General features: G+C 47.0%; 1 protein-coding gene across 1 annotated transcript; it reads right to left on the bottom strand.

Annotated features, from left to right (window-relative positions):
- Nucleotides 1–566: 566 nt before the first annotated feature.
- Nucleotides 567–24,476, bottom strand: LOC135235330 (sodium-dependent lysophosphatidylcholine symporter 1-B-like). Its single transcript, XM_064300724.1, has 14 exons — nt 24,157–24,476; nt 17,179–17,307; nt 15,294–15,418; nt 10,836–10,959; nt 10,500–10,578; nt 10,039–10,214; nt 9,824–9,914; nt 9,489–9,610; nt 8,806–8,889; nt 5,427–5,510; nt 4,991–5,103; nt 4,487–4,630; nt 3,658–3,834; nt 567–2,826 (listed from the first exon to the last, which is right to left on the bottom strand). Exons 1-14 carry the CDS (start codon nt 24,247–24,249, stop codon nt 2,784–2,786), a joined length of 1,584 nt encoding a protein of 527 aa, XP_064156794.1. The 5' UTR covers nt 24,250–24,476; the 3' UTR covers nt 567–2,783.
- Between the last annotated feature and the right edge of the window lie 1,593 nt (nt 24,477–26,069).

Raw genomic sequence — 26,069 nt, 5'->3', positions numbered from 1 at the left:
TGTCTATATAATAATAATAATTATTATTATGATTATTATTAATATTTATACAGGGTAGGTTGACTGAGCACCCATGCTCTCTTACTGCAGAAACAACCCACCCTCACCAAAGTTTACCTGTGATAAAGCCTCTTCATTGAATTTTAAGCGCTAAATCAACTTTTTTTCATGTAGAAACAACCTGTCACGCATCAATAAATTGGTGAGTAACTGTTCCTACTCCACTGTCTAGAGACACTCTTCAGTCTACACCACTAATTTTACTTAAAATCTCACACAATAGATCTTTTTTTGTTGCCATAATAGGTGTCTGGCACCTAAATTTGATTATGATTTTCATAGTTTCATAATTGCAGGGTTACAAAAATACTCATAAGATAATATTAGTACCCTGGTGCTGTATACCCTGGTGCTTTTATAAAAATATAAAAAGGGCAATGTTTAACTTTTTCTGATGGTGGGGGCAGTTTTCACTGCTGTTAAACTCAGGATTTGACCCCGAGGACAACAGGAGGGTAAAAAAAAGCATCAGGTTTCTGAATCCAATGAGGAAACACACGGATTAATTTCAAGTACAACTCAATAACTTTAATTCCCAGTTTTAACCGCGACAACCCATCATTTTGTACACACAACTTTTTAACCTTTAACATATTTACAAGTTTACATCAATAAATACAAACATATGGCTAGACATCAACACCAGGGAGCTCTATGGCTGCTGGTCTGTTCTCAGAGACTGAGCACCCCCTGTTGAACTGTTTCAGTAGTTTTTGACAGTTCCATCCATCCATTGTCTATACCCGCTTATCCTGGGCAGGGTAGCGGAAGGGGGGGGGGGTAGGGTGGAGCCTATCCCAGCGTGCACTTGAGCAAGAGGCAGGAATACGCCCTGGACAGGCCGCCAATCTATCGCAGGGAACAGTTTTTGGGAGTTGATTTCCCTCATCTCAACCACGCAGGGAACCCATTGCATGATGGAAGCAGTCAGGCAGCAGGGGATGTGTGGCATACACCCTCCAGCCTCAGGTCAGCCCTCCATTTTGTGGAATTTGGCAGAATTGGCAGCCACCTATAAATTTTGGGTTGCCCTGAGCCTTCGCTCCTTTTCAGATGTTATTTTTTTTGTTCACCAATTCCAGTGCCTGAGCTTAAAAACTCACTGGCAGTCTTCAGTTACGATGTATTCAAACAACTAAACTTTATTTAAAACATGCATTTGCTTGTGGATGGCAACAAAGTGTACGCAAACCACCAGGGAAGTGTTTTAAATGCAATCACAGGTTATTCCATCCAAGCCAGTCCTTGGTCAAACACTTAATTTGAAATACTTTAAGTCTTAAACATAAGTAGCAAAAAAAAAAAACCCATCCATTTTTTAACGCTCACCTAATATTCACAGCTAAATAATTTAATTAGATTGTACATCCAGGTTAAATAATTTCAGATGCATATTTGACCTTTAACCTGGGCGTGCACTAACACATCTGAGTGTGGGGAGGTGAAGCCCATGCCCCCGGAGTCCTCATAAAGAACATCCAGCTCTTTTATTTAAACTGATTTTTCCAAATACATTACCGTACACATTAACGAACACATCTGTAAATACACTGGATGAGGCCATTATGCCTTAAGTTTGCCATGCTTAACTCTCCTCTCGGTGAACTGCTGGTAGCATTCAGCAGACCTCCCGCAGTAAGCCAGCAGGTTTGGGGTCAGTTTCATTTAAATTCCAGTAACACAGGAAGGTGAACTGAAATATCGTTCCGGAATTAAAAAGCAAACCATGTTCTATGATATTCAATTAAAGGCATTTGTATAATTTTTTTTTGAATTTACTGAAGTTAAAATTAAATTGACCCAGCTCTCTAAGCGACAGGAAGTCTGAGGTTTCAGGAAAAAAAAGTAGACGACACTGTGCCCCCCCCCCCCCAACCCCAGCTTGACCTTTGTGCTTCTCATCTTCTAAGTAAACTCAAAACAAAATTGGAACAAAAAAAATGGCGCTCTTTGGTCGACAAAGAGAGGCTTCTTTCAATATCCTGTGGAGGACTCTCTCTGTCTTCATCATGTGAACTTTTCAGGACTCCCTTCCGTCAAAATCAGGTGAACTTATCTGCTCTGAGCGGATGTTGTCCGTACCTGCCCACCTGAAGGTAGGAATAGTGTAGTTACTTCTCTGAGGTCTAAACAGGTGACCTCACAGATTGTACACAGTCTCTTCAAACAAAGTGAGAAGTGCTTCACCAAATGCCTAAATCTCTGTACAGCTAAAGTCAGATCAAGTAATTAATACCCCGGTAAATAGGGGCTGGTACCAAACTCCCCCCTTATGATTGTCCCAGCACGGAGTGTGATTAGTGCAATTTCAGGCTTCATGCTGGTAGAGTCAGAGTTTTCTCAGTTATTAGTATTGACAGAGAGAGGGTTCGGGCACCAATAACTGCAACTTAAATGGGAAAAAAACCCCCAAAAACTATTAGCCATTTCTCATTTTCAAAGTCGAGCAGTTTTATGTTGAAAAAGGTATCTTTTTGGGCAAGTCCACTGTGCACCGCCAGGGGGTGCTGTAGAGTGGAGTTTGTGGATTCTCACCAAGGATGTAGTCTCAGAGAAAGGGCATGTTAGTACAGTAGTAGATGCAGTACCGTGTTCCTTGTGTAGAATGGTTCAGTGTCCAGACTCTTCAGCAGCTTGGTCTCCTTTAACACTCAGTGCAACATGACCCCCCCCCCCCCAAAAAAAACACTCCCTCCCCCCCTCCATGTTGTGTTCCCGGTTCCTCACAAACTGGAGTCTGATGATGCCTCCATGTCCTCTCTGTGCCTGTGAGAGGAAAAGGGCGGAGTTACTCACACTGACAGGGAAACACACTGCAGGAGACAGTATCTGTGAATGGATGAGTGAATGAATGTCTGAGTGTGTGCACATGTGAGTGGAGGTTTCTAAATGAATCAATGAGTAAGGGACTGAGCGAGCAAGTGGTTGCATTAGCGGGCGTGTGAGTGAGTGAACCGTTGAGTAAGTGAGTGAATGAGTGAGTTAATAGGTGGATGAATGAATTTGTGGGTGAGTGAGTGAATAATGTTTGGATGAATGAGAACAAATGAGTGAGTGTGAATAGGTAAGTGAGTGATTGGGTGCCCGGTGAGGGAGGAGGAGTTACTACACTGCGGGCACTGCAGTGAGACAAGTGGGTGGTGAGTGAGAATGACTGAGTAGGTGCAATGTGAGTGAGGTTCTAAATGATCATGAGTAGGGATAGTGAGAAGTGATTGCATTAGTGAGCGTGTGGTTGAGTGACGATGAGTAAGTGAGTGAAATGATGAGTTATAGGGGGTGTGAATTTGTGAGTGAGTGATGATGATGAGCTGAGTGATGGAGGTGAATGAGATTGAGTGGAGTGATTGATGTGGAGTGAGTGAGTGACTGAGTGCGGGCGTGAGTGAGCACGTGGGGGAGTGAGCAAGTGACTGAGTGAGGGTGAATAGCTGAGTGGGGGAGTGATTGAGTGAATGAGTGAGGGTGAATAGCTGAGTGGGGGAGTGATTGAGTGAGTGAGTGAGGGTGAATAGTTGAGTGGGTGATTGCATTAGTGAGTGAGTGAGTGAGTGGGGGAGTGAGCGAGTGAGCAGGGTTGCCAGGTTTGATCCTCACCTCAGCTCCTGCAGCAGTTTGCGGTTGCCCTGACGCGCCGCCTCGTCGATGGGATACGTCCTGAATATGAGGAGCCCTATGACGATCAGAGCGATGGGCACGGGAGAAACCAGCATCCGCAGGGTTAAATCCACCGCCTCAGGCTGCGAGCATCCGCGAGTGACATACCCCGCAAAACTGCAGGGGGGGAGGGGGGGGTGCACAGAGAGAGTGGAGGGACAGAGAGAGACGGGGGGGAGGGGGGTCAGGCATGGAATTACTCTGCACCGCTGATCAGCAGACTTGGTCAAATACAACTCCTGCAGATTACTGACAATAAACACACATTTACTATCACAAATAATCTGAACAGAATTATGGACTTTAAATTAAATGGCATTTGTATTAGCGTACATTTCAGGTAGAGGCACGATCATTGAAAATTGTCTTGGATTTGTACAAAAAAAAAATTCTCTTGGAGTTTTTCCCGTTCGAAAGAGTAAAAGTACTTCACATGCACAGTGCATGTGCATGAGTGATTTTGCAGGAGAGCATGTTTGTGCATGTGCAAGAAGTGAAAGAGAGAGAGAGAGAGACAGAGGCCCACTTTCCTGCCCCAAGTACCTCTCAATCAGAAATCAGTATTTTCCCAGATTCACTGCCCAAATGAATCAATTCCAATACTTACCAGAACCCAATACATGAAACATTTTTCTAGTAAAAGGGGATACCACAATAGAGGTGGCAGCTCAGTATGTCTCTGCCTGCCTTAAATTAAGAGAGGATGTGGACTGAACACTGGTGCATGATATCATCTGTATTCACAGTTAATTCTGAGAGAGATACTTACTCCAGGCTAAGGGTGGAGATTCCCAAGGACACCCCGGAAGCGAACTTGGTGAAGAAGACGTAGAAGGAGTAGAAGATGGCCTCATGGCCACTGGAGTCAGGGTTCTTCAGCTTAAAATCGTCCACAACGTCCGGGAGCATCGACCTGCCCCAGGAGGGACAGACAGACAGACGGACACAGAGACACGAACAAGACAGAAAGAATGGACACTCAGTTACCATGGCTTTTTCAGGTGGGTTTCTGGTGGATGACATGTGAAGAGCGGGGTTATTGAGCATATGTGCCATATGTGTGTGACTGACAGTGGGAGGGCGGGGATGGAGGCGGGGTTACTCACCCGGACAAGAGGAAGGCGGGGCTATACAGCATATGTGACTAACAGTGGGAGGGTGGGGCTATAGAGTATATATATATGTGATCGACAGTGGGAGGCTGTAGGTGTGCTGTAGAGTATATATGTTTGATTGACAGTGGGAGGGCGGGGTTAGGGGCGGGGTTACTCACCAGGGCAGGAAGAAAGCAGCTGCCACACTGGCACCGGAACCGATGGCTGCCACATAGGCTACTATCAGGTTACCATTCATACAAAACAGCACGATCATGAAGGGGACTGCCCACTGCAATACAAACACAGAGTACCGTCAAAACACACACACACACGCACGCATACGCACACGCACAAACAAACACACAAATACACACACGCGCGCACACACACGCACACATACACGCATACGCACAAACTAACACACAAATACACACACGCGCGCACACACACACATGCACGCCAGTCATGTGACTAAGCTGTGGAACCTGAGCCGATTGTAAACCGTTTGGCCGAGCCCCAGCGGCCCCAGATTAACACTAACTCGCGGCTTATCCGCCGAATTCGGCCATCCCCCCCGGTTTTGGCGGTCGGGTCGGCGATTTCGACGCTCACCGAGATTCCGACGTAAACGGTGGTCTTCTTGCCGAATCGGGTCAGGAACCACTGCCAGAAGGGGATGGTCAGGGTCGCGGACAGCTGAGGGAGACAAAAAAAGACAGACGGCTCGTTTAGCATTCGCGGGTTTCAGTGTCTTGCCCCCATGCCTGGTCCCCAGCCCACGAACGCCTATGAGATACAGGGTGGTAGCGCAGTGTACTGGTTGAGGAGCTGGCCTTGTGACCAGATTTGACTCCCGGATAGGACACTGCTGTTATGCGCCTTGGGCAAGGTACTCGCACCGCACGGTACAACGTGCATAGCGTGCATTGCTTCAGTATACATCCAGCAGCAATGAATGGATACTGAAGGGAGGGGTAAGGTTAGGGTCAGGGTCAGGGTCGTGATTTTAACCAGAAGCATGCGCCGCACTAAAGTTGCAGGCCCCCAAGCAGGGACTGTCGTTCCAGGCACCAAACCTCCCAAGGACATCAAGGAGTTAGAAATATTGCATGTGTGTGTGTGTGTGTGTGTGTGTGTGTGTGTGAGAGAGAGAGAGTGGGCGCATGTGTGTGTGAGAGAGTGCGTACGTGTGTGTGTGTGTGTGAGCGTGTGCCTGCGTGTGAGAGAGTGTGTGTGTGTCTGTGTGCGTGCGAGCTTCGCCTTCCTCCTTATCCTCCCCCCTGCCACACCAGGGAGGAATCGACTCTAACGGCATGCTGCCTGCGACTCTAAAAGCAACTAGTTAAAGACTCATTTATTATGTTGGATTCAGAGCTTATTTATGTAACGTTGAAGGCTAAGCGGTCCATGTGTGCTCATTCAGTATTCATGCTATACGAGTAGATTTAACCAATCATTTCCTCTGCTAAATTTTACTATATGCTTATGTATTACCCGTGTACCAATCGGATATAGAATGCTGTATGTCGGTAAAACACTTTTTGACTATAAAAAGTAGGGACCGCCCCCCCGCTTTCTTTCATTCAGGCTTGTCCTCACCTGTGTGAGCGCTGTACTATTTCTGCAGAAATAAATCACATCTCTCATATGGATACACCTTGTCGTGCCTGGTTATTACAAGGTGAGAGTTTTCTCCGCTCAGCAACACTATAGCATATGTAACATTTGCTAAACGCCTGTAATGTAACGTACTGCCACGTCAGCACAGGCACACAAATGAAGCATACTTTGCATGAGATTTTGCATTTATGTAAACATTCACTAAGCAGTCCCCCTAAGCCACTGAGAATTTAACAGTTTACATTTTTACACACAATTCATTCACGGGGCCATGATTTAAACATTTTTTTAAAAAGAGAAGCAGTGCGATTTGTTCACGTATACACGCAACTGCTTTGCCCCAGTCGGGATTTGAACTCGTGAAGTCTGAGTTACGAGCCTCACTGTTAAACAGCACTATGATCCGAGGGTAGTGTGGGGACACTTGAGGCTTTTTATTTCCCCCATTCCAGCTGACTGAAGGGGTGAAACCCAGAGGGCAAAGACAAAAGGAGAGTTTGGCGATAAGGGCGTGACCTCTCTCTCTCACCCGCTGAACGGAACAAGAGGCCTCAGCACTGGACAATTCCACATTCTTATTGGGGCACCCGTCCCCGCCAGGGAAGGGGTTTCAGTCCCTAAACGACCTATGACCCTGCATGTGGGTGTGGTCAGCTACTGAGACTGACCATTGCTGAGGGCAGTTCACACAGCAGTTTGTGTGTGTGTGTGTGTGGGGGGGGGGGTATGTTTGAAAGAACCCTGATTTCCCAGGGTCCAGTGTAGAACTGCGTGGTTGCCCGGACAACCAAAATCAAATCTATTGCCTGAAAGTGTACCCGTGTGTTGTGTGGGCAGGTCTGCAACATTTTAAACACTCTTTCAGAAGTCTGCTGGAGGGTGAGAATTTCACGATAAGGCCGCCTTTTGTATGTCCGTGAGTGTGTGTGTGTGTGTTTGTGTGTTTGTACTCATGCATGTGGTTTTCCACGAGAACCATGTTTATAAAACTTATCAGATTAAATATACACACACACACACACACACACACACACACACACGGACGGGCTTGTGCAAGTGCACCAGGAAAGCATGCGTGTGCATTGTTTTTAAACCTATTGTGATGCACAAACGCTAGGCAACCAAAACAGTCCCACAGGCCACCTCATCCCTCACGGGCGATATCGCCTGACTCAGCAGTTTATTCTGCATTCTGGATGTCAATATTAAAAAAAAAAAGGCACTAATGCTCCTGCGATAGAGTGACGTCTGTGACGGTGAACAGCTGGAGAAAATCCGTGAAAATCCAAGATTCACAACTCAAGCCCCCCGCATCAACAAACTCCTCTCCGGATTAACCCGGACCGCCTCATCTCTACGGATTTATCCTTTGCCCTCAGGCCTACAATGTAACCACGTGAGACACACTGATATTTAAAAAAACATCCTGAGTAAAAACGTTATTCGCTTTGTAGAAGCCCACAAGAGAGAAAGCAAGAGAGGGGAGAAAGAGAGGGGAGGGAGGAAGAGAGGGTAAGGAGACAGAGAGAGGAGAGGGAGAAAGGTAGAGAGAGAGAGAAGAGAGAGAGGAGGGAGGGAGAGAGAGACAGAGAGGAGACAGAGAGAGAAGGGAGGGGAGGGAGAGAGTCCCAGATTCGTATTCTCCAAAAGCTAATTAATTCCTCCCAGCCCTTCACATCAGGTGATGCAGGCATCGTCATGACTGAGTCTGAAATAAGGCACGAGATATGCCAGTTTTAAATTCCAGCCACTCTTACGCGTTTTCAGTTTTCAGAAATGTGTTAGTTCTCCAAGATCACTGAGAAAACCTTCCCCCTTCCTGCTATTACTGCCACAAGCACGTCCGCATCCACATACCGGCACAAAACGAGGCACGGAAAAAGCTAAAACACACAGTGGAGCAGGGCTGAGCAGAGCAGAGAGAGAGCAGAGAAAGAAAGAGAGAGAGAGAGAGACAGAGTAAGTCGGCTAAAATCAGTTTCCATAGCCGCAGCTTGTCACAACAACCAAGAAAGTTTCCTTCTGCCAAGTATCACCCTTCTGGGATGCAGGTGTTGAGTGCTGAGTTTGGGGTGTTGAGTACTTGGGATGCGGGTGTTGAGTGCTGAGTTTGGGGTGTTGAGTGCTTGGGATGCAGGTGTTGAGTGCTGAGTTTGAGGTGTTGAGTGCTTGGGATGCAGGTGTTGAGTGCTGAGTTTGGGGTGTTGAGTGCTTGGGATGCAGGTGTTGAGTGCTGAGTTTGGGGTGTTGAGTGCTTGGGTTGCGGGTGTTGAGTGCTGCGTTGCCAGTGTTGAGCGCTGGCTTTCCAGTGTTGAGCGCTGGTTTGGGGTGTTGAGCATTGGGTTAGGGGTGTAGAGTGCTGGGTTCTTACCATAATGAGCAGTAGAATGTTCTGGAAGTCATTTCTCAGGCCCAGAGTGTAGGTGCAGAACAGGGCCAAGTTCCCCTCCAACATCTGACAGGAGACAGCACCACCAGCACATCAGTATTAATAACGCACACACGTAAACACACTCACACTCGCAGATATATACTCACATTCACACAGACACACACACTCAAACTAGAGACAGGTGTGTAGAGGGTGTGGTATGGAGACAGGTGTGTAGGGGTGTAGACAGGTGTAAGAGGTGTGGTATAGAGACAGGTGTGTAGAGGTGTAGACAGGCGAGAGGGTTTGGTATAGAGACAGGAGAGTAGAGGTGTAGACAGGTGTAAGAGGTGTGGTATAGAGACAGGTGAGAGGGGAGTGGTAAAGAGACAGATGTGTAGAGGTGTAGACAGGTGTAAGAGGTGTGGTACAGAGACAGGTGAGAGGGTGTGGTATAGAGACAGGTGTGTAGAGGTGTAGACAGGCGAGAGGGTTTGGTATAGAGACAGGAGAGTAGAGGTGTAGACAGGTGAGAGGGGTGTGGTAAAGAGACAGGTGTGTAGAGGTGTAGACAGGCGAGAGGGTTTGGTATAGAGACAGGAGAGTAGAGGTGTAGACAGGTGAGAGGGGTGTGGTATAGAGACAGGTGTGCAGAGGTGTAGACAGGTGAGAGGGGTACTGACGGTGAAGGCCAGCGAAGTGAAGAGGAAGCCCATGACCAGCCGGGCATAGGGGGCGTGGCCTAACACCAGCCGCAGGCCCTCGCAGAACGACATGGACTGCCCCACCTTCAGCGGCGCCGAACCTGAGGAAGGGGCGGGGGGGGGAGAGAGAGAGGATGGGAGGAACGGAGAGAGAGGGTTAGAAACTTACAAAAAAGTAACTGAAAGTGTAATTTGGTGCTGCACATCCATAAACGACCACTAGGGGGTAGCATTTTTCATCTCTGACCTTCTTGTACATTGAATGTCTCCTAAGGTTAAGGTTCACTTCAGGAACCCAACATCCCACCACTCACCTTTTCTCTCCTTGACTCCCAGGACCAAAATGAGGGCGCACAGGACGTAGACCGCGCAAATCACCCCGGACGCGATCAGATAGGCCTGTTTCTGCGCATCAGAGACAGAACAGACTTAGCATTAGCGTGGGCAAGTCGCCTCGGGGCACATAACTAGCGCACCATGAGCTGGTAGCGTCATAGCGCATGTGCACTGCGCCGGGCGTTTCCCGTACCGTTTCGTGCAGAGACACCTGGGAGTTGTTGGCCTTGGGTTCGAGCAGCGCCAGAGTTGAATTGGCCCCGCCCACTGCATGCAAATCTCCCGGGATACAGGAGGAACCAGCCCCGCCCACAATCTGTCCCTGAATCGCGGTCCCAAGCACTGTGCCCAAAACCTCGACTGTCATACCTGAGAAAAAGAGGGGGGAGAGAGAGAAATTAATTAATGGTACTAATACTGTGGAGAATGACAGTAAACGCCCAGTCAGACAGAAGTAAGGTTACTCCTTTGTGTCTAATGAGGGGTACTTACGGTAGGCAGCGTTACTGTATGAGTTCTGTACTGTAAGAGTGTGGTGTAGGGTACTGGTTTTAGGGGTACTTACAGTAGGCTGTAGAGTGTTGGGTACTTGTTTTAGGGGTGCTTATGGTAGGCTGTAGTGGGGTGTACAGTAGTGGTTTTAGGGGTGCTTACGGTAGGCTGTGGCCGAATCTCGCTCTCTCTGTTCAGAGCTGATGAACATGGTCAGGGCAGAGTAGGGCACATGGAAGCACTGCCAAGCAGAGGACAGGATTCACCAGTGAGCATCAGAGACCACACTTAGCTGTCACACCTCACTCCACATGACACTCCAAAAAAACCCAATAGCCACATCTACGCACACAAAAGATAACAACAATTATAAAAACCAAAACCACAGTCACAAGTAATAGGCATTCACAAGAGATTCATAATTTAAGATAACATTTCAAAACCCATTATAATGTGTTCAGGTTGGTGGTAATGGCGGCTTTTTCTGGTTAAACTGACCGTCTGCAGGGACTGGAACAAGCAGCAGAAGACGAGGTACCAGACGGCCTTCCCCTGCTGGAAGGGGGGCACGTACCAGACCAGCACGTAGCACAGCACCGCCAGGGGGGTGGACAGAACTATCCTGCAAGGCAGACCAGAAAGCAACCAACCAATGAGCAAACGGCAGCGCTTTCCACAGAACCAATCAGCAGAGAGGTTCCCCCACCCCCCCACCATCACAACCAATGGAGAGAGATAGCAGTGTTGTCCTCAGAACCAACATGCAAAGGGAAGTGTTTTCCCCAGAACCAATTAGCAGAGAGCGACTTCTCTCTGACAACCAATGAAAATTGAGCAGCTTTTCCCTCAGAAGCAATAAGCAAAGAGTCAAGAGCCATGTCCAAATAAGAGCCTACCATTGTGTCCCGTGTACTAGCATACTGTTTACTGCATACTATTTAGTATGTGACATGCAGTATGTGAAAAATACCTTTTTCTAACATACTGTGGAAGTGTTGCAAGACCTGCTCTTGCTCACATGTCGTTGTCGAAGGAAAACATCAGTGAAGCTGCTACTCATTTTTAAAGCAAAGCTACGCGTTATAATTATGGGACCATAATGCTTGCTTACTTCCTGAAAAGTATGCTCGTGAATGTACTCACGGAAACCCCAAAAATAACTATAGCATCTGGGGATTTCATTTATAAAAACAAATGATTAAGGATTGGCTATAAACACTGCCAGGTTCGATTCCCAAGTGGGACACAACCATTATACTCTTGAACAAGGTACTTAACCTAAATTTTTTCGGTGAACAGCCAGCAATCTAAATTATATGCAGAGTGTAAGTTGCTCTGGTGCATCTGAGTGTCCTCCGCATGGATAAATGTAACCATGGTGACATCATCTACCCCTCAAACAGAGACCTATCATAAAAGGCTGAACACAACTGTACTGGGGGAGGGAAACCATAGATATTAGATTCCAACTGATACTGTGCTCCGTGTTCTGAGCACTGAACAGTGACCAAGGACTGCAGTTGTTATTTATGCAAACCATGGGGGAGGGTGTTTTGTTTTTGAGATGGTGGGGGTTTCCGATAATTTAACATGCATGTAAACACACACTCAATGTGTCAGGCCTACTTTATTCATACATTATTGATTTAAAGTGCTGTATGACATGAACAATTTCATGCGTACACTATAGCACAGATACAGCCAGTCAGTCAGTTGGTATCTCCACCTCCCTCCCTCCCTCCCTCCCTCCCTCCCTCCCTCTCCCACATCAGGTTTGTAAAATCAATTCAAATAAATTCAAATCAGCTGCATTTCCAATGTAACAGAAGTACTGCATTGCCATAAGCCAACTTTGCCAAAATGTGGCAGTTAAAATATGCTTTCAGACAGCTGTCTTATCTGACTGGTTTTGACCTAGTTACAATTCAGTTACAAACCATTTAAACATAAACATAATGTGTGTGTGAGTGTGTGTGTGTGTGTGTGTGTGTGTGCGCACATGTGTGTGTGAGTGATGCAAGTGCAGAGAAAGGCTTGCATCCACTCAACACAACCCAGGTTAAAACGCTCCGTTAATCACATCGACATGGCCATGTAACATGATCATGTCGACTGTTTCTACACCGGAACATGAGAAGCTAAAAATCTTTAATTGAAAAGAAGTTAAAACTATGTTCATTTTTTTTTTTTTTTACATTATAATAAATAAACGATACCAGTGTGGGAAAGTGTGGCCGTGTAATTTTTAAAGGTTTAACACTTTACAGGTTTTTGGGGTTCAGAAGTGAAGGAAACAGCCTTCAAAGATTAGACAGCAATGTTAGCATCAGTCCCCAGGGCAGGAGTCGTTAGACCCTGACACAGCTTTAAGGGGGGGGGGGGGGCACATCGCTGACCTCTCTGATATCAGGCCTGAGGCTCGTCCTTCACATGACCGGCAGTAACCCCAGACGGAAGCTCCGCGTGCTCTACAGCATGCGGCACCACAGCTGCGCTCCTCTGGGCTCTGATTGGACCCCACAGGTGGTGTGTTGTGGGCTGGACCAATGGAAATTCGAGCTGACTCTCATGCCGCCAACACACATATGGGCCCCTCCCTCCCCCCTTCTTCCTGAGAGCACTTCCTCCCTACCTCTTTTCGGGCTTTGTACCAGTCCTCACCTGATCCACATCCTTTTCCTATATCCGTCCCCTCCCCTCACTGAATAATCATTCTATTTCAAAACATGAACTCAGCCCTTTAAAAAAAACGTTTAATCCAGGGTGATTGATTATATTATGAATATGTATACATTGTATATATTTCCAATACTTGATATATTTTGACACTGATATGACTTTGGTCTTCCTTCGCTTTTACTTTAAATATTCACTAAATTACCTAACATTTACTACTTTCATTTGCTTCAGCATTCTAAATTATTTCTCCTACTTCGCACGTCCTGAAAAACATACTAGTCGTATTACTTGTCATTTCTTGGTGCACACATTAGCACATTCAAATGTAAACCAAATCACGGGAAGTGGTTGAAAAAAAAAAAAGGTTGCTCAAACAGTAAGTGAATCTCATGAAAGAAAACGAGAGCAAACCTTGCGTAATTAGAAACATCATAAGGTGCTGGGGTACGGACTACCAGCCAGAGAAAACGACTCTGTCGGCGACATGCTTCGTCCACAGACTTCATCGGGCCGAGCAGGGTTTTTATTTTTGCACATTCAAATGCAACATCTCACACGGAACGGTTTCGTTTTCACATTTTTGTCCCTGGTGGGCTGTAGTGGGTCGCACACTGGTTCTTTCTTACTCTGGGGACTCTTTTCACCATGAGACTCAAACCGAGGCTGTTATTTATTTTATATTTTTTTTACACTCGCGCACAAACTTTTTGTTTTTGCCTTGTTATTCCGATTCACCACAGCTGGGGCTTTCCCCAGATAAGGCCTTCATCTTCCCACCATTCTATTCCAATCTGTCCACCGAGGATCTCAACAGACGCGACAGTGCACATCTAATCATGTTTTAAAATGGCCACAAATAAACAACCAGTTTTTTTTCCTTTTGAATAAAAGAACCAAATGATGCTTAAAATACAAAGAGAAAAAAAAAAACTCCTCAGAAGGACTTCAATGTAATAAAAAATGAAATGTATTATAAATTGCCATTTGATAACGAGACATTACAGTGTGCATACTTTTAAAAAAGAAAAAATTGCAATTTGCCAAATGCAGCATATCTTCCATCCGCAATTTGTTGCCAAATGTAGGGTATCTTCCAACTGACTTGAAAAAGAAGACAATCTGAATTTTTTTCTGCTGTAATCGCATGAAAATCACTGTGAAACATTTAAACATAAGGCTCAGTTTCTCTCACCCCCATCTCTGTATTTAGGTCATTCTTGCCATGGGAGGGTTAACTGACCTATATAATACTCACCCCCCCCCCAGTTTTTAATTAGGGGGGCACAGACTCAGGGTCAGTGCCCTTAAGCGAGTTTATAACCCCAGAATAACGCGCACCCCTTTGTCCGTATCCTCGCTGTGATGTCAGCGCTTTCTTCCTGCCCAGCACCGTTTTCTGGCCCCCGCCCATCTCTGTGGTCACGGTCACCACGCCCCCATGACTGACAGCCTGAGGGCTAAGGGGCACGCCCCCAATAAGCAGCGGACCGGCAGTCAAACTGAAAGGGGATTCACGGGGGTGTCTCAAGCCATTAGCTGGAAAAATGTAAATGCAAAAACTAATCCCTGGAAAGAGAGAAATGGGGGGTGGGCAATTGGAAAGAAGTGATCCTTTAGTCCAAAACCCATGCTTTAAATCAATAAATATCAATACATATACCTAAAACACAAAATCACAATAACAGTAATATATGTATTATATGTTATGTGTGTGTACACATATATATATATTGATTTAAAGCATGGGTTTTCCTTGTATGTCTTGATGTTAAAATTTTGCATACAGTCTTTGACTTTTAACTTCAGGAATGTGTTTTAGTTGTAATGGGAATTGTGAACCAATAAAGACACAGTGAACTGGAAACCCTTATAGGAGGGTGGCAAAGCGGACTCCACTCTAATGTCCAGTGGCCATTCAGAAGGCAGGCTATAAGCAGGACCTGCTGTATCAGAGCTGTTTCTGTTCCTCTACTGAAGGGATTTTTTTCAGGTACAACAGAAGTCCTAACTCGAAATCGAACCTGCAACCTTTGGGTTACAAGACCAGTTCCCTATCCTTTTACCCAACACTGCCTACCATTATGTTACACTGTGTGTGTGCTATGCGTGTGTGTTTGTGTGTGAGAGAGAGTATGAGTGTGTCCAGGCTGACTTCATGGATCTTTCTGATTGGCCCACACTTGGTTCACTAACTTCATACATCTTTCTCATTGGCCCACACTTGGCTCAGAAAGCTCCAGAAAGATCTCCTCCTCAAAAAAAAATCAGGGGGCCTACCAAGGCATCATCCTCCCCCATCGTGTCCAGGGGGTACGGCTGACGAGGAACCCCACAGTTGGGTCGGTCACAGCATCCCACGCCCGTCCTACAAACAGGATGATGGAGGCGTAGAATGGGTCCAACTGGAGGGGGAGGAAGATGAAGAAGGAAGAAGAGAGGAAAAGCATGTCAGTCACAGCTCACCAACCGCAGAATCCAGCCAGAACCCAAACCTCATCTAGAACCGGTTTTGGCAGTTGAGTAAGGCGGTTCCTCGATCAACTCTCAAGGGACAACGCACACATCCGTTTGCATGCACTGCGAAAACCACACCGACGTTCCTCGAAACGCTTTGCAAAGAACTAAAGAGAAAAGGTGCGCCATTCATTTCCAAAAATAACCTTCCAAAAAAAAAAGTAAATTTTTTATTTTAAAGATTCAGTAAACCAATACCTTATTAGTATTGTATCCTGACTCGTTTGAAGTCTGCTCTGTACTATCCATCATAAGGTGCTTTTCAGTTATTTGCACTCTTAAACAGGCCACAGTATATGCTTTTGAAGCTGCTCAGTGTCTGCTTTTGCAACTTTGTAAAAGCACATCTTGGCATCTTGAAATGCAGCAAATTTAGAACCCTCCTCTCCCTACCTTGTTGTTTTTAAACATGTGAACACACTTTTTTGTTTTTGCACCGTGTAGCTGCTTAGCTTTTTTCCCCACTCAGAACCTTCACTGTAAGGGTGTGGATCTGACAGCAGTAACAGAGAGGACTGTGGGTCTGACGGCAGCAACAGAGAGGACTGTGGGTCTGACGGCAGTAACAGAGAGGACTGTGGGTCTGACGGCAGTAACAGAGAGGACTGTGGGTCTGACGGCAGTAACAGAGAGGACTGTGGGTCTAACGGCAGTAACAGAGAGGATTGTGGGTCTGACGGCAGTAACAGAGAGGATTGTGGGTCTGACGGAAGACAGAGAGGACTGTGGGTCTGACGGCAGTAACACAGAGGATTGTGGGTCTGACGGCAGTAACAGAGAGGACTGTGGGTCTGACGGCAGTAACAGAGAGGATTGTGGGTCTGACGGCAGTAACAGAGAGGACTGTGGGTCTGACGGCAGTAACAGAGAGGACTGTGGGTCTGACGGCAGTAACAGAGAGGATTGTGGGTCTGACGGCAGTAACAGAGAGGACTGTGGGTCTGACGGCAGTAACAGAGAGGACTGTGGGTCTGACGGCAGTAACAGAGAGGATTGTGGGTCTGACGGCAGTAACAGAGAGGACTGTGGGTCTGACGGCAGTAACAGAGAGGACTGTGGGTCTGACGGCAGTAACAGAGAGGACTGTGGGTCTGACGGCAGTAACAGAGAGGACTGTGGGTCTGACGGCAGTAACAGAGAGGATTGTGGGTCTGACGGCAGTAACAGAGAGGACTGTGGGTCTGACGGCAGTAACAGAGAGGATTGTGGGTCTGTGGCTGTGCCGCTGTGTTGTGTAATCGACTGTTAATCCTGTAACAACAGTCCCAGCAAGAGGCTGGGGGCCAACACAACCACTCACAGCAGACCAACTGGAAACACGCTAATGCCCATTAAACTGCACCCCCCCCCCAAAAACGTCACGCCAACAGGGTCAGCGGGTACACCAAAGCACTGCCGCCCCACAGCGATTTCTTTTTACCCCCACAGCGATTTTGTTATTAATGAAGCATGTAGATTGGCCTTGTGCCAAAAGAATGTCAAGGGGGGGCCGGGGGGGTACCTTAATGAATGGAGATGGTGTGAAAGAGCCCCAGAGCCTGAATTCTGTTTGGAACATGCTAAGCACATTCCCTGTCGACCCCCCTCGTCCAGCCCCTCCCCTCCCCTCCCCTCCCTCACCTAAAGCATTTGATGCGCGCACACTCACCTGAGCCACGTCCAGCAGGTAGATCTGGAGGAAGAAGCCCAGCGCGCTGCCAGTGATCTGGTAGGGAGCGCCGCCGATAGCGTAGCACAGCTTATTGCACACAGAGAGATGCTTCCTCCGGTCCCGCCGCTGACAGACGGACAGACAGACAGACAGAGAGTGAGCGAGGATCCATATTAGACCGAGACCATACAGCCATACTGCACACTACAGGAATGTCTTTTCCAAGAAGTCGAAATGAATATACAGCAAAAACACTTAAGATTGATAAGATTGGGGGGGGTGTCAAGGTGGGAGGCAGAGTCAAGTTTGGCCTCAGCCGTATCCAGGTCAGAGAGTTGCTTTGAGAAACTTGTTGCAATTAAGACAATTGGCATACAAATGCCCCTGTCTGATATGTTGTTAATCCGGCTTGCTCTCTTAAAACCTTGGAGCTGTTCAAGACTGCTAGTGGAAAATCAAAGATGTTATTGTTTTAAGATTTATTTATTTTTTTCCCCTGTTAACAACAATGCTCCACCCACCTCAAAGGCCACGATTGGCTCTGGCAATGGGATGTTGGGGCAATTTAACATTCCAGAGCTAGCCTGAGATCTCGGTGGGCGGTCATCAAAGTCAGCAGTGACCACGCCCACCCCACCCTTATCCAATTGGATGCAGAATTGCTGACAGGCACCTGCTTGGCCAGGCCCTCCAAGGGTTAACCCAAGTTCGGAATAATAACTCCGGCTTTTCTTAGCTACAGATTTACAAAGAGTGGAATGCAGAAATTTACAACTTTTGTTTTTTCTCCATTTGCTGTTAAGTAACGGCCATTTCCCCACAGCCCGCTAATGAGCCAGATCTCAAATCTGTCCCCTCTCGATTCTGAGAGGAGGCGGGGGGGGGGGCTTGGGGCCCGGCGGTACCAGCTAATGTACCACAACAGCTCCCATGTGACCCACTGTGCGAGAGTGAGAGTGAGAGAGATAACTAAATGTAAAGTTCTACATGTGGGGAATAAAAACATAGGGCAGGATTACTTGATGGGTTGTACAAAATTAGATTGTGCACATGTAGAAAAAGACTTGGGAATAATAGTTGATCAAAGCCTATCAGGGTCTGGTCAATGTGCTGTAGCAGTAAAAAAAAAAAAAGCCAACAGGATGCTGGGATACATAGCCAGGAGTATTGAGTATAAATCTAAGGAGATCATACTCACCCTATACAATACCCTTGTCAGACCACACTTAGAGTATTGTGTGCAGTTCTGGGTACCGTACTACAAGAGAGATATAGAGGCACTGGAAAAGGTCCAAAGACGGGCACCCAGATTGATTCCGGGTATAAAAGTGCTATGAGGAAAGGCTTGAGATGCTTGGACTTTTCAAGCTTAGTAAAAGAAGACTTAGGGGACATTTGATCAAGGCTTTTAAATTGATTAAAGGGATTAACAAAGTGAACTACAGGAAAGTATTCCAGTTGAGTTCGGTTAGCAAAACGAAAGGGCATAAATGGAAACTGGTAAAGGGTAAATTTCACACAGACATTAGGAAATATTTTTTCACACAGAGAGTGGTCAATGTGTGGAATAGCTTGCCTGGACATGTAGTGGAGGCAGAAACACAGCTTGATACAGTGTTAGATACTATCTAGCTTTTAGGTAACTAAGCATTAAGTACAGTTTAGTGGTAGGAATAGACGAGCAGTGTTGGGCTGAATGGCCTGTTCTCGTCTTACGTTATGTTATGTTACGTTAATAGCGGAGGAAACCTGTACTTCCCCTGTTCCCCCTGCACGCTCGTCCCCTCACCAGGGTCAGTGGGGGGGACAGGGGGTGGGGGGGTGCACCTGTGCCCGCTGTTTATGTGGACAGGTGAAACGCCTGTGACCAACATCACCGCACTTAAAGCAGTCAGAACAGCAGAGAATCTGACTACCTTCAAACGCAGACTAAAGACTCATCTCTTCAGGCTGCACCTCTCCCCACCCCTCCCTAGCCTACAGTTTAGCTCAATGTACCTGGTTAGGCTAATGTGATCACGTCAGTTTTTGTATTTGGCAGGATTGTTTTTGTCAGATTCTGATTAGGCAAATGTGATTTCAGTGCTAGTTCGTACTAGGCAGGATTGTTTGTTTGTTTGCTGAACAGGTTATCCTACAGGGTTGGAGTCCTGATCTATGTGGTCACATGCGGGCACTACGATCTTTACTTCACTCGTGTGTTTCTTTTGCACCTCTGCACCTTTAACTAATGCACTTGTTGTACGTCGCTCTGGATAAGAGCGTCTGCTAAATGCCTGTAATGTAATGTAAAGCATTTAGTGCTGCCCAAACGCGCCTGAACCGTATAACGTTCGTCCTCGTGTTTCATTCCGAATTAAACGCCTACAGTCCTGGGTTCAGAGAATCGAGAGACACACACACTTGGGTCTCCAAAGAGACTGGACACGTTTAAATTTTACCCTCTCACACCACTTCCCCATATTCTCTAGCCACGGGTGACATATGCTGTGGCTAACTGTGCCATCCTTCTGTGGTGGGGCATCATCCGTTATTCAAGGAACCCCCCCCGCCACACCACCGCTGAATTCACAATCCCTACCTACCAATACCCCCCCTCCCATCCCCATCCCCATCCACGTTCGCCATCTCGGCAGAAAGGTCAGCAGAAAGGCTGGAGCTATCCCTGCTCCTGACTGTGTCTGTTTCATAGTATAGTCACGTAATACAGCACTTTAAATCAATGTACGCAGTAGCCCTGGCATGTTGAATGTGTTTCAACATGCATATTAAACTGTGGGGACCCCCCCAACCCTCAGTCTTTCAGAGAGAGAGAGGGAGAGAGAGAGCGAGAGCGAGAGGGAGGGAGGGAGAGAGAGAGAGAGAGGGAGGGAGAGGGAGAGGGAGAGATAGAGAGAGAGCGAGAGGGAAGGAGGGAGAGAGAACGGGAGAGGGAGAGGGAGAGAGAGAGAGTTCACTGCTCAAGCTGGCACTATCGATTCGATATGCACGCCAAATGTCCCGCCAAGGAACCAGACAACAGCCGCTGCCCAAATGTTGGCTCCCAGGACCAACAGACCGGTTATTTGAGCACAGGCATATGATGGGGGTGTGCTCTGAATGGCACACGTGTCCCCCTCCCCCTTCCAATACTGGAGGAAGTCGTTGTAACAAGCAGCTTTCCAGCACTGCACGACCGAGCTTTTGGAAAAATATGAGCCACTCTGACTGCTTCTCTCTCTGCTTCTCTGCGAGATTCACATTCTGTTCGTTCCCAGCCCCAGACCTCCCCTCCCCTCCCCCTCCCCCCGCCCGAACCCCCTCACCCAAACTCTGAAGAGAGCATCTTAAATGGCCATAGGGCCAGGAGTCACACTGACACACACGTTTCTTTTTTGTCTTGGTTTTTTTTTTTTTTTTTTTCCTTTGGGTGGCACGCCCTGTTCCCATCTGCCTTGGAGCAACGCTGCTGAATTTTCATTCCTGAGCTTTGAATTTATAACAGTCCAGACGTGTTTGGGGGTGGGGGGTGGGGGGGGGCGATGGTTTGCGAGCACACCTTTGCCGACTCTGCTCCGAAAGGGAGGGGGGGGGGGGCGCTGTCACCTGCTGAAAACACTCCACCCAAATCCAAGGGCGATGACCGTCCTTAGAGGTCTCTCTGTCTGTGATAACAAGGAGGCTACCAGGCCAGGCCTGCAGACCTACCCCCATCCCCCCACCCCTCCCGACCCCCAGTGGCGTGGTGTAAGAGATCTATATATACAACTGTGAAATCTTCTGAAATTAAACCGCACGCGGCCTAAGAGCCTCATTTGCAGGCCCTGATATGCGGAAGTGGCCTGTTGTGTGTTCAGTCAGCAGCAGGTGCATTTAGCCGGGCCTGTCTTAAATTAACTTTTGTTCAACAGCTCGCTTTTAGCAGACCCTCTCATTCACAGCGACAAACTCAAGTTGGAAACTCACAGGTTTAGGCAACAGAGCGCTCATGCTGTCTCTCAGGGTCATAGCCAATAGAAGCAGTCGATGCGTAATCTTACAGCAAAGTTAGATGCAGTTTTCGTGGCATGAATGGTTTTATACGTTGTTAGCGCCACGCCCAGCCCCCAGGAACCTGGAGGGGCCAGTGTGCTGAATTTCGTCAAGGCCCACCCCCCCCAGACCAGTCTGTTTTGGTTATACATACAGGAGCTCAAGGCTCTTCCCGAAAATAGGCCTCAGGGTCAGCCTTATGTTACCTAGGGCACAGGTGTCAAACTCCAGTCCTGGAGTGCCACAGGGTCTGCAGGTTTAACTCCAGTCCTGGAGTGCCGCAGTGTCTGCTGGTTTAACTCCAGTCCTGAAAGGCCGCAGAGTCTGCAGGTTTAACTCCAGTCCTGGAGGGCCGCGGTGCCTGCGGGTTTAACTCCAGTCCTGGAGGGCCGCAGTGCCTGCGGGTTTAACTCCAGTCCTGGAGAGCCGCAGTGTCTGCTGGTTTAACTCCAGTCCTGGAGGGCCGCAGTGTCTGCGGGTTTAACTCCAGTCCTGGAGGGCCGCAGTGTCTGCTGGTTTAACTCCAGTCCTGGAGGGCCACAGTGTCTGCTGGTTTAACTCCAGTCCTGGAAGGCCGCAGTGTCTGCTGGTTTAACTCCAGTCCTGGAGGTGCCGCAGGGTCTGCGGGTTTAACTCCAGTCCTGGAGGGCTACAGAGTCTGCAGGTTTTCGGGGTGTTCTCAGCACCAGTGGTTCATTTAGGACACTGATTGGCCAAAGAATCTGCACAGCTTGTTCTCAAGGCCTGAACTAGCAGCTAATGGAAAGGAAACCTCAAAACCTGCAGACACTGCGGTCCCCTGTGATGAAGACGAACATAAAGCTGGACGCCATAATAGCTGACAAGAGGGAATAAGGGGGAGAATGTACAATTTTTGAAAGCAAACTGCTTAGGGGGGGGTATGGTCTTAGATCAAGCATGTTTAGGGCTAATAAACCTACATGGAGTGTTCAGTACTAGGTGAGCCAAGGTTCAGTTTAAGTCTCCAGGCCCACCTGCATCGCACCTTTGCGGCTTTGCATGTCCTACATCCGTCGGTGAAGCGTACCCAAAGCAGCAGGCCGAGGTGCAACAGTCAGGGAAATCCCATCGAGCAAACGCACAGAACAGGCGGCACAGTGAAGGGGCCGTCCTGTCCATGCACCTACTCCAGCATGCACAGATCAGGGCACAGGGCACACACCGGCTAACCACGACTACCCTCAACTCTTCGAAGAGTAGGTTAAAAATTCCAAGTCATTGTTCTAGAACTCCACTGCTTTCAATCACCAGAGGCGATTGATACAATCACGCATTGGAATGTTTGGTTAACTTACGAATATTCTATTCATTCATTAATTCATTCAAGAACACATTTCTTATCTTAGACCTTTACCTAAGGTCTGTTTTTAACCTAAGATAAGGTTAAAAAACATGCTGTGTTTAACCTTATCTTAGGGTTAAACACAGCAAGTTTACAACAAAGGCAACAAGCACAATCACTACAAGACGGTGGGCAGTAGTGCAGTGTAGTGGGTAGGGAGCTGGGTTGTAACCTAAAGGTTGCAGTTTTGATGTCCAGGTCACTGCTGCTGTGCCCTTGAGCAAGGTACTTATCCCAGGTTTCCTCAGTATAAGCACCACTCTATAAAGACATACTGCGTAAAAATGCAGAATTTCTAGTAAGTCACACTGGATAAGAGCATCGGCTACAATGCCAGAAATCCTGCGCGAGCCAGGTCATGTGACTGATTCACACCGTTTGAAGCAAGCAGAAAGCCCAGGAGTCTGTCCGCACCACCAGCAACCGCTTCACGGAACAGTGACGCGGGAGCACCGCTCTTAACGCCTCAAACACCTGCCACTGTACGCACGGCTGGAAAGGTTTTAAACGCCGTAGAAAGGCTACCTCCGCTGACGATGCCAAGCGTTGTCCCGACAACGTGCGCCAACAGAGGATTTTATACAGCCTTAAATAATGTGAGATCTGATGACTAATTCATTCAATAACCACTAGATTTAGTTCCTTTATTTTAACAGATGGGAGGTTGGGGAAAGGGCGGTTAACTAAGATACATTAGGCAAGGCAAATGCGCTAGTTTTTAAAAACTTAAGTTTTATAATAAGTGTGGTCAATTTAAGTACCGCAAAATGTACATTTGGTAATATAATAAATAGAATCACTAAAGATCGGTTAAGTATAGCGCAGCATTTAGGCTAAGAGACTGTCACGTCTGTATGATAGTCACGCTTCAGCATCCTGTTCTGACCTGACCCAACACGTGCGCCGTTTCGCCTACGCTTGAAAATAAAGCGTTTCTAAAGGCAAATCCAATAGGAACTTCAGACAGCCATGAACAGCGGATGGTAGTGTGCAAACGACACGTAGCGTTATAATGTCCAATTCACGGAATTAATTTGGACGCTTACATCTCCCGCACGCACTTTTACGGAACAAAGCCGGGGTGGGCTATTCAGTAAGAGCCTGTCTCCCATTTCTCTCATGGAAAAAAAATTATTATTAGTAAAATTCTTAAGAAATGTAATTAACGCTGCGAAATCCAGCAAACATACAAATACAATCAATACGGCAAATCGCCAAATGACGTGGATCCAACTAGCAGCTGTCTCAATTGGCTAAGGGTCTGGTTTTAAATAGCATAAACTCAACTCATTTAGGAGACACATTGATGAAACCGGATCTAGTCATATTCACTGAACACTGCAACACGTTTAAAAAGAAGCAATGTCTTACGATAAGGATTTTGCTAACAGTCGCCTTGTTGCTATAGTCGGCTTGCTAATTGTCCATGAAAGCCTAGGCTACACACCGGCAGTCGCTATTTTAGTGGTTAACACGCACATGGTTAACAAGAACAAGAAAGGCAATTATCCGATTGATAGCTAGACATTGTTAGCACACTTTTCACCCAAGGAGTGAATTATACGTTTCCCACAAACACAAGATGTGCAATTCATTCTTACCTTTTCAGATGATTTCGTCTCAGCTTGACTGCTTGGTTTATTTTGTAGTAAACTTGTAGCGGAATACTGTTCGGCTCCCTCCCCTTTTGCCATATTGTTCCCGAATTTAAAATCTAAAACGGTCAATGACAGTTGCACTTAATGTGATTTCTGTCAATAATAGGCTACGCTCGTGTGATGCCGTCGTGATCAGGAGCGGCTGTCAGAGTCCCGCGCGTTCGGAACTCTATTTGAAGACTGGCTAAGGACGGATCTGTAATTGCGAATCTGTCAGACATTAGCGGTGTGACGTGTCCTCCCCTTTTGAATTTAATTTTCTCATCACCCCACGTAGGCTACTCCCGCCCGTGTCAACCCCTGTCGGCGCTACGCGCTATAACAACGTCTTTTCACGTTCGTTAGAATTCAGCGCATGTTCCATTTGTCATTGGGTAGAGTAGCCTCAATGTGTGTGTGTGTATTATCATGTATCACCCTTTTCTTTAATACGATTATTTATTTATTTGTTTGTTTATCTGTTTTTTATGCCTATATCTTAATAACAGTATGCAATTGGAAATGTACTAATGTAGCAACCAACCCTTCTAAACAAGTGGTCAGCTCGTTGGCACGCGCCTTGGAATGAAAAAGAAATTCCACATGACCATTTTTGTCCAGGTTCTGGAGAATCCCAGACCACAGGTAGCCAATTTGAGGCGAGGATTTTTCAGATCATAATTATTGGTAATAGTTAACAAAAAAATGTTCTTGCTGTTGCCACGTAATTGTATGCTACGTACAGCACCATTATCTCTAGAATCTCAATCGCGTGCGTGTGAGGGGAAAACAAATATTTTTATTTGGGGAGAAAATTCTCGGATGGATTTTTATTCTGATCTGGACTTGTCTGGTTGAAAAAGAGACAGCCGCAGGTTAAAACTGTGTTTTATATGGAGGACCAGGTAATGGCTCTGTGTACACAATAAAGCTATCTTTATGAATCAATTGGACCTGCATACCAGCCTGTTCCAGAGAAATAGTCAAAATAAACAAATACCCACATACACATTAACCACTAACGCCACATTCTTACACACACCTGCACCCAGAGTTCTCTCTCTCTCTCCCTCTCTCTCTCTCTCTCACTCACTCACTCGTACACACACACGACCCACAGACACACATTCAACCCCCCTCCTATATGCACTCACTCACATGACCACACACATACACAACCCACAGACGCACATTCAAACCCCCCTCCTATATGCACACCCTCACATAACCACACACACACATACACAGCCAGGCATGTGTGCCCACCCGCCTCCCCCAGGATGTTTGACCTTGAGTAACCTCTGTCATGACTACACTCTGTCACACATGAAGGTTAAGGTGCTGGCAAATGTTCTCACACCAACAAAGCTGTGAACTCCCTTTTTCTGTTATCTCCCTCTGATGCACACAGACAACCTTGACATCGCAGTTCCCATCCCTGTTGTGCTGTGAAATTTGTGGTGCCCATTTTATCTGTGTGTCCTGCATATTCCCCCGTTCTCCCCACCGAACCTGAGTCTCTCATGGTAAGAATGATACTTTGAAAAAATCCGAATGCCTCTAAAGCAGGTTTAACTCCGGTCCTGGAGGGGGCGCTGGTGCCTGAGGGTTTGTCAGTTGACACATTTTCTCTAAAGGCTGGCAGCTCAGTGCCAGGGATTCCCAGTGATGTCCCCGTTCCTGCTGGTGTGATTTGTGACTGGATTCCACATGTCTCATACTACCTGTCTCATAGGACCTGTCTCACAACAACTATCTCGTAACACCTGTCTCACACCACATATCCCATACTACAGCTGTCTCAACAGCTGTCTCACACATCCACTCTGTAATGAACGTAACAGTATTGGAAGTCCGAGCTGTGCAATGAGTAATAC

Source organism: Anguilla rostrata, chromosome 1 (genome assembly GCF_018555375.3).
Source record: "Anguilla rostrata isolate EN2019 chromosome 1, ASM1855537v3, whole genome shotgun sequence".
NCBI lineage: Eukaryota > Metazoa > Chordata > Actinopteri > Anguilliformes > Anguillidae > Anguilla > Anguilla rostrata.
The sequence above is the reverse complement of the archived record's forward strand: the minus strand, read 5'-3'. Positions and strand labels throughout refer to the sequence as shown.

Bases quoted from the DNA above. Each gene is read 5' to 3' on its own strand.
- LOC135235330 (XM_064300724.1), bottom strand. From the start codon at position 24,249: ATGGCAAAAGGGGAGGGAGCCGAACAGTATTCCGCTACAAGTTTACTA. The intron at 10,215-10,499 runs GTAAGCACCCCT...TCTTTTTCTCAG, and splicing joins AGATTCGGCCACAGCCTACC to GTATGACAGTCGAGGTTTTG. The intron at 8,890-9,488 runs GTCAGTACCCCT...GTCTCCTGTCAG, and splicing joins TCACTTCGCTGGCCTTCACC to ATGTTGGAGGGGAACTTGGC.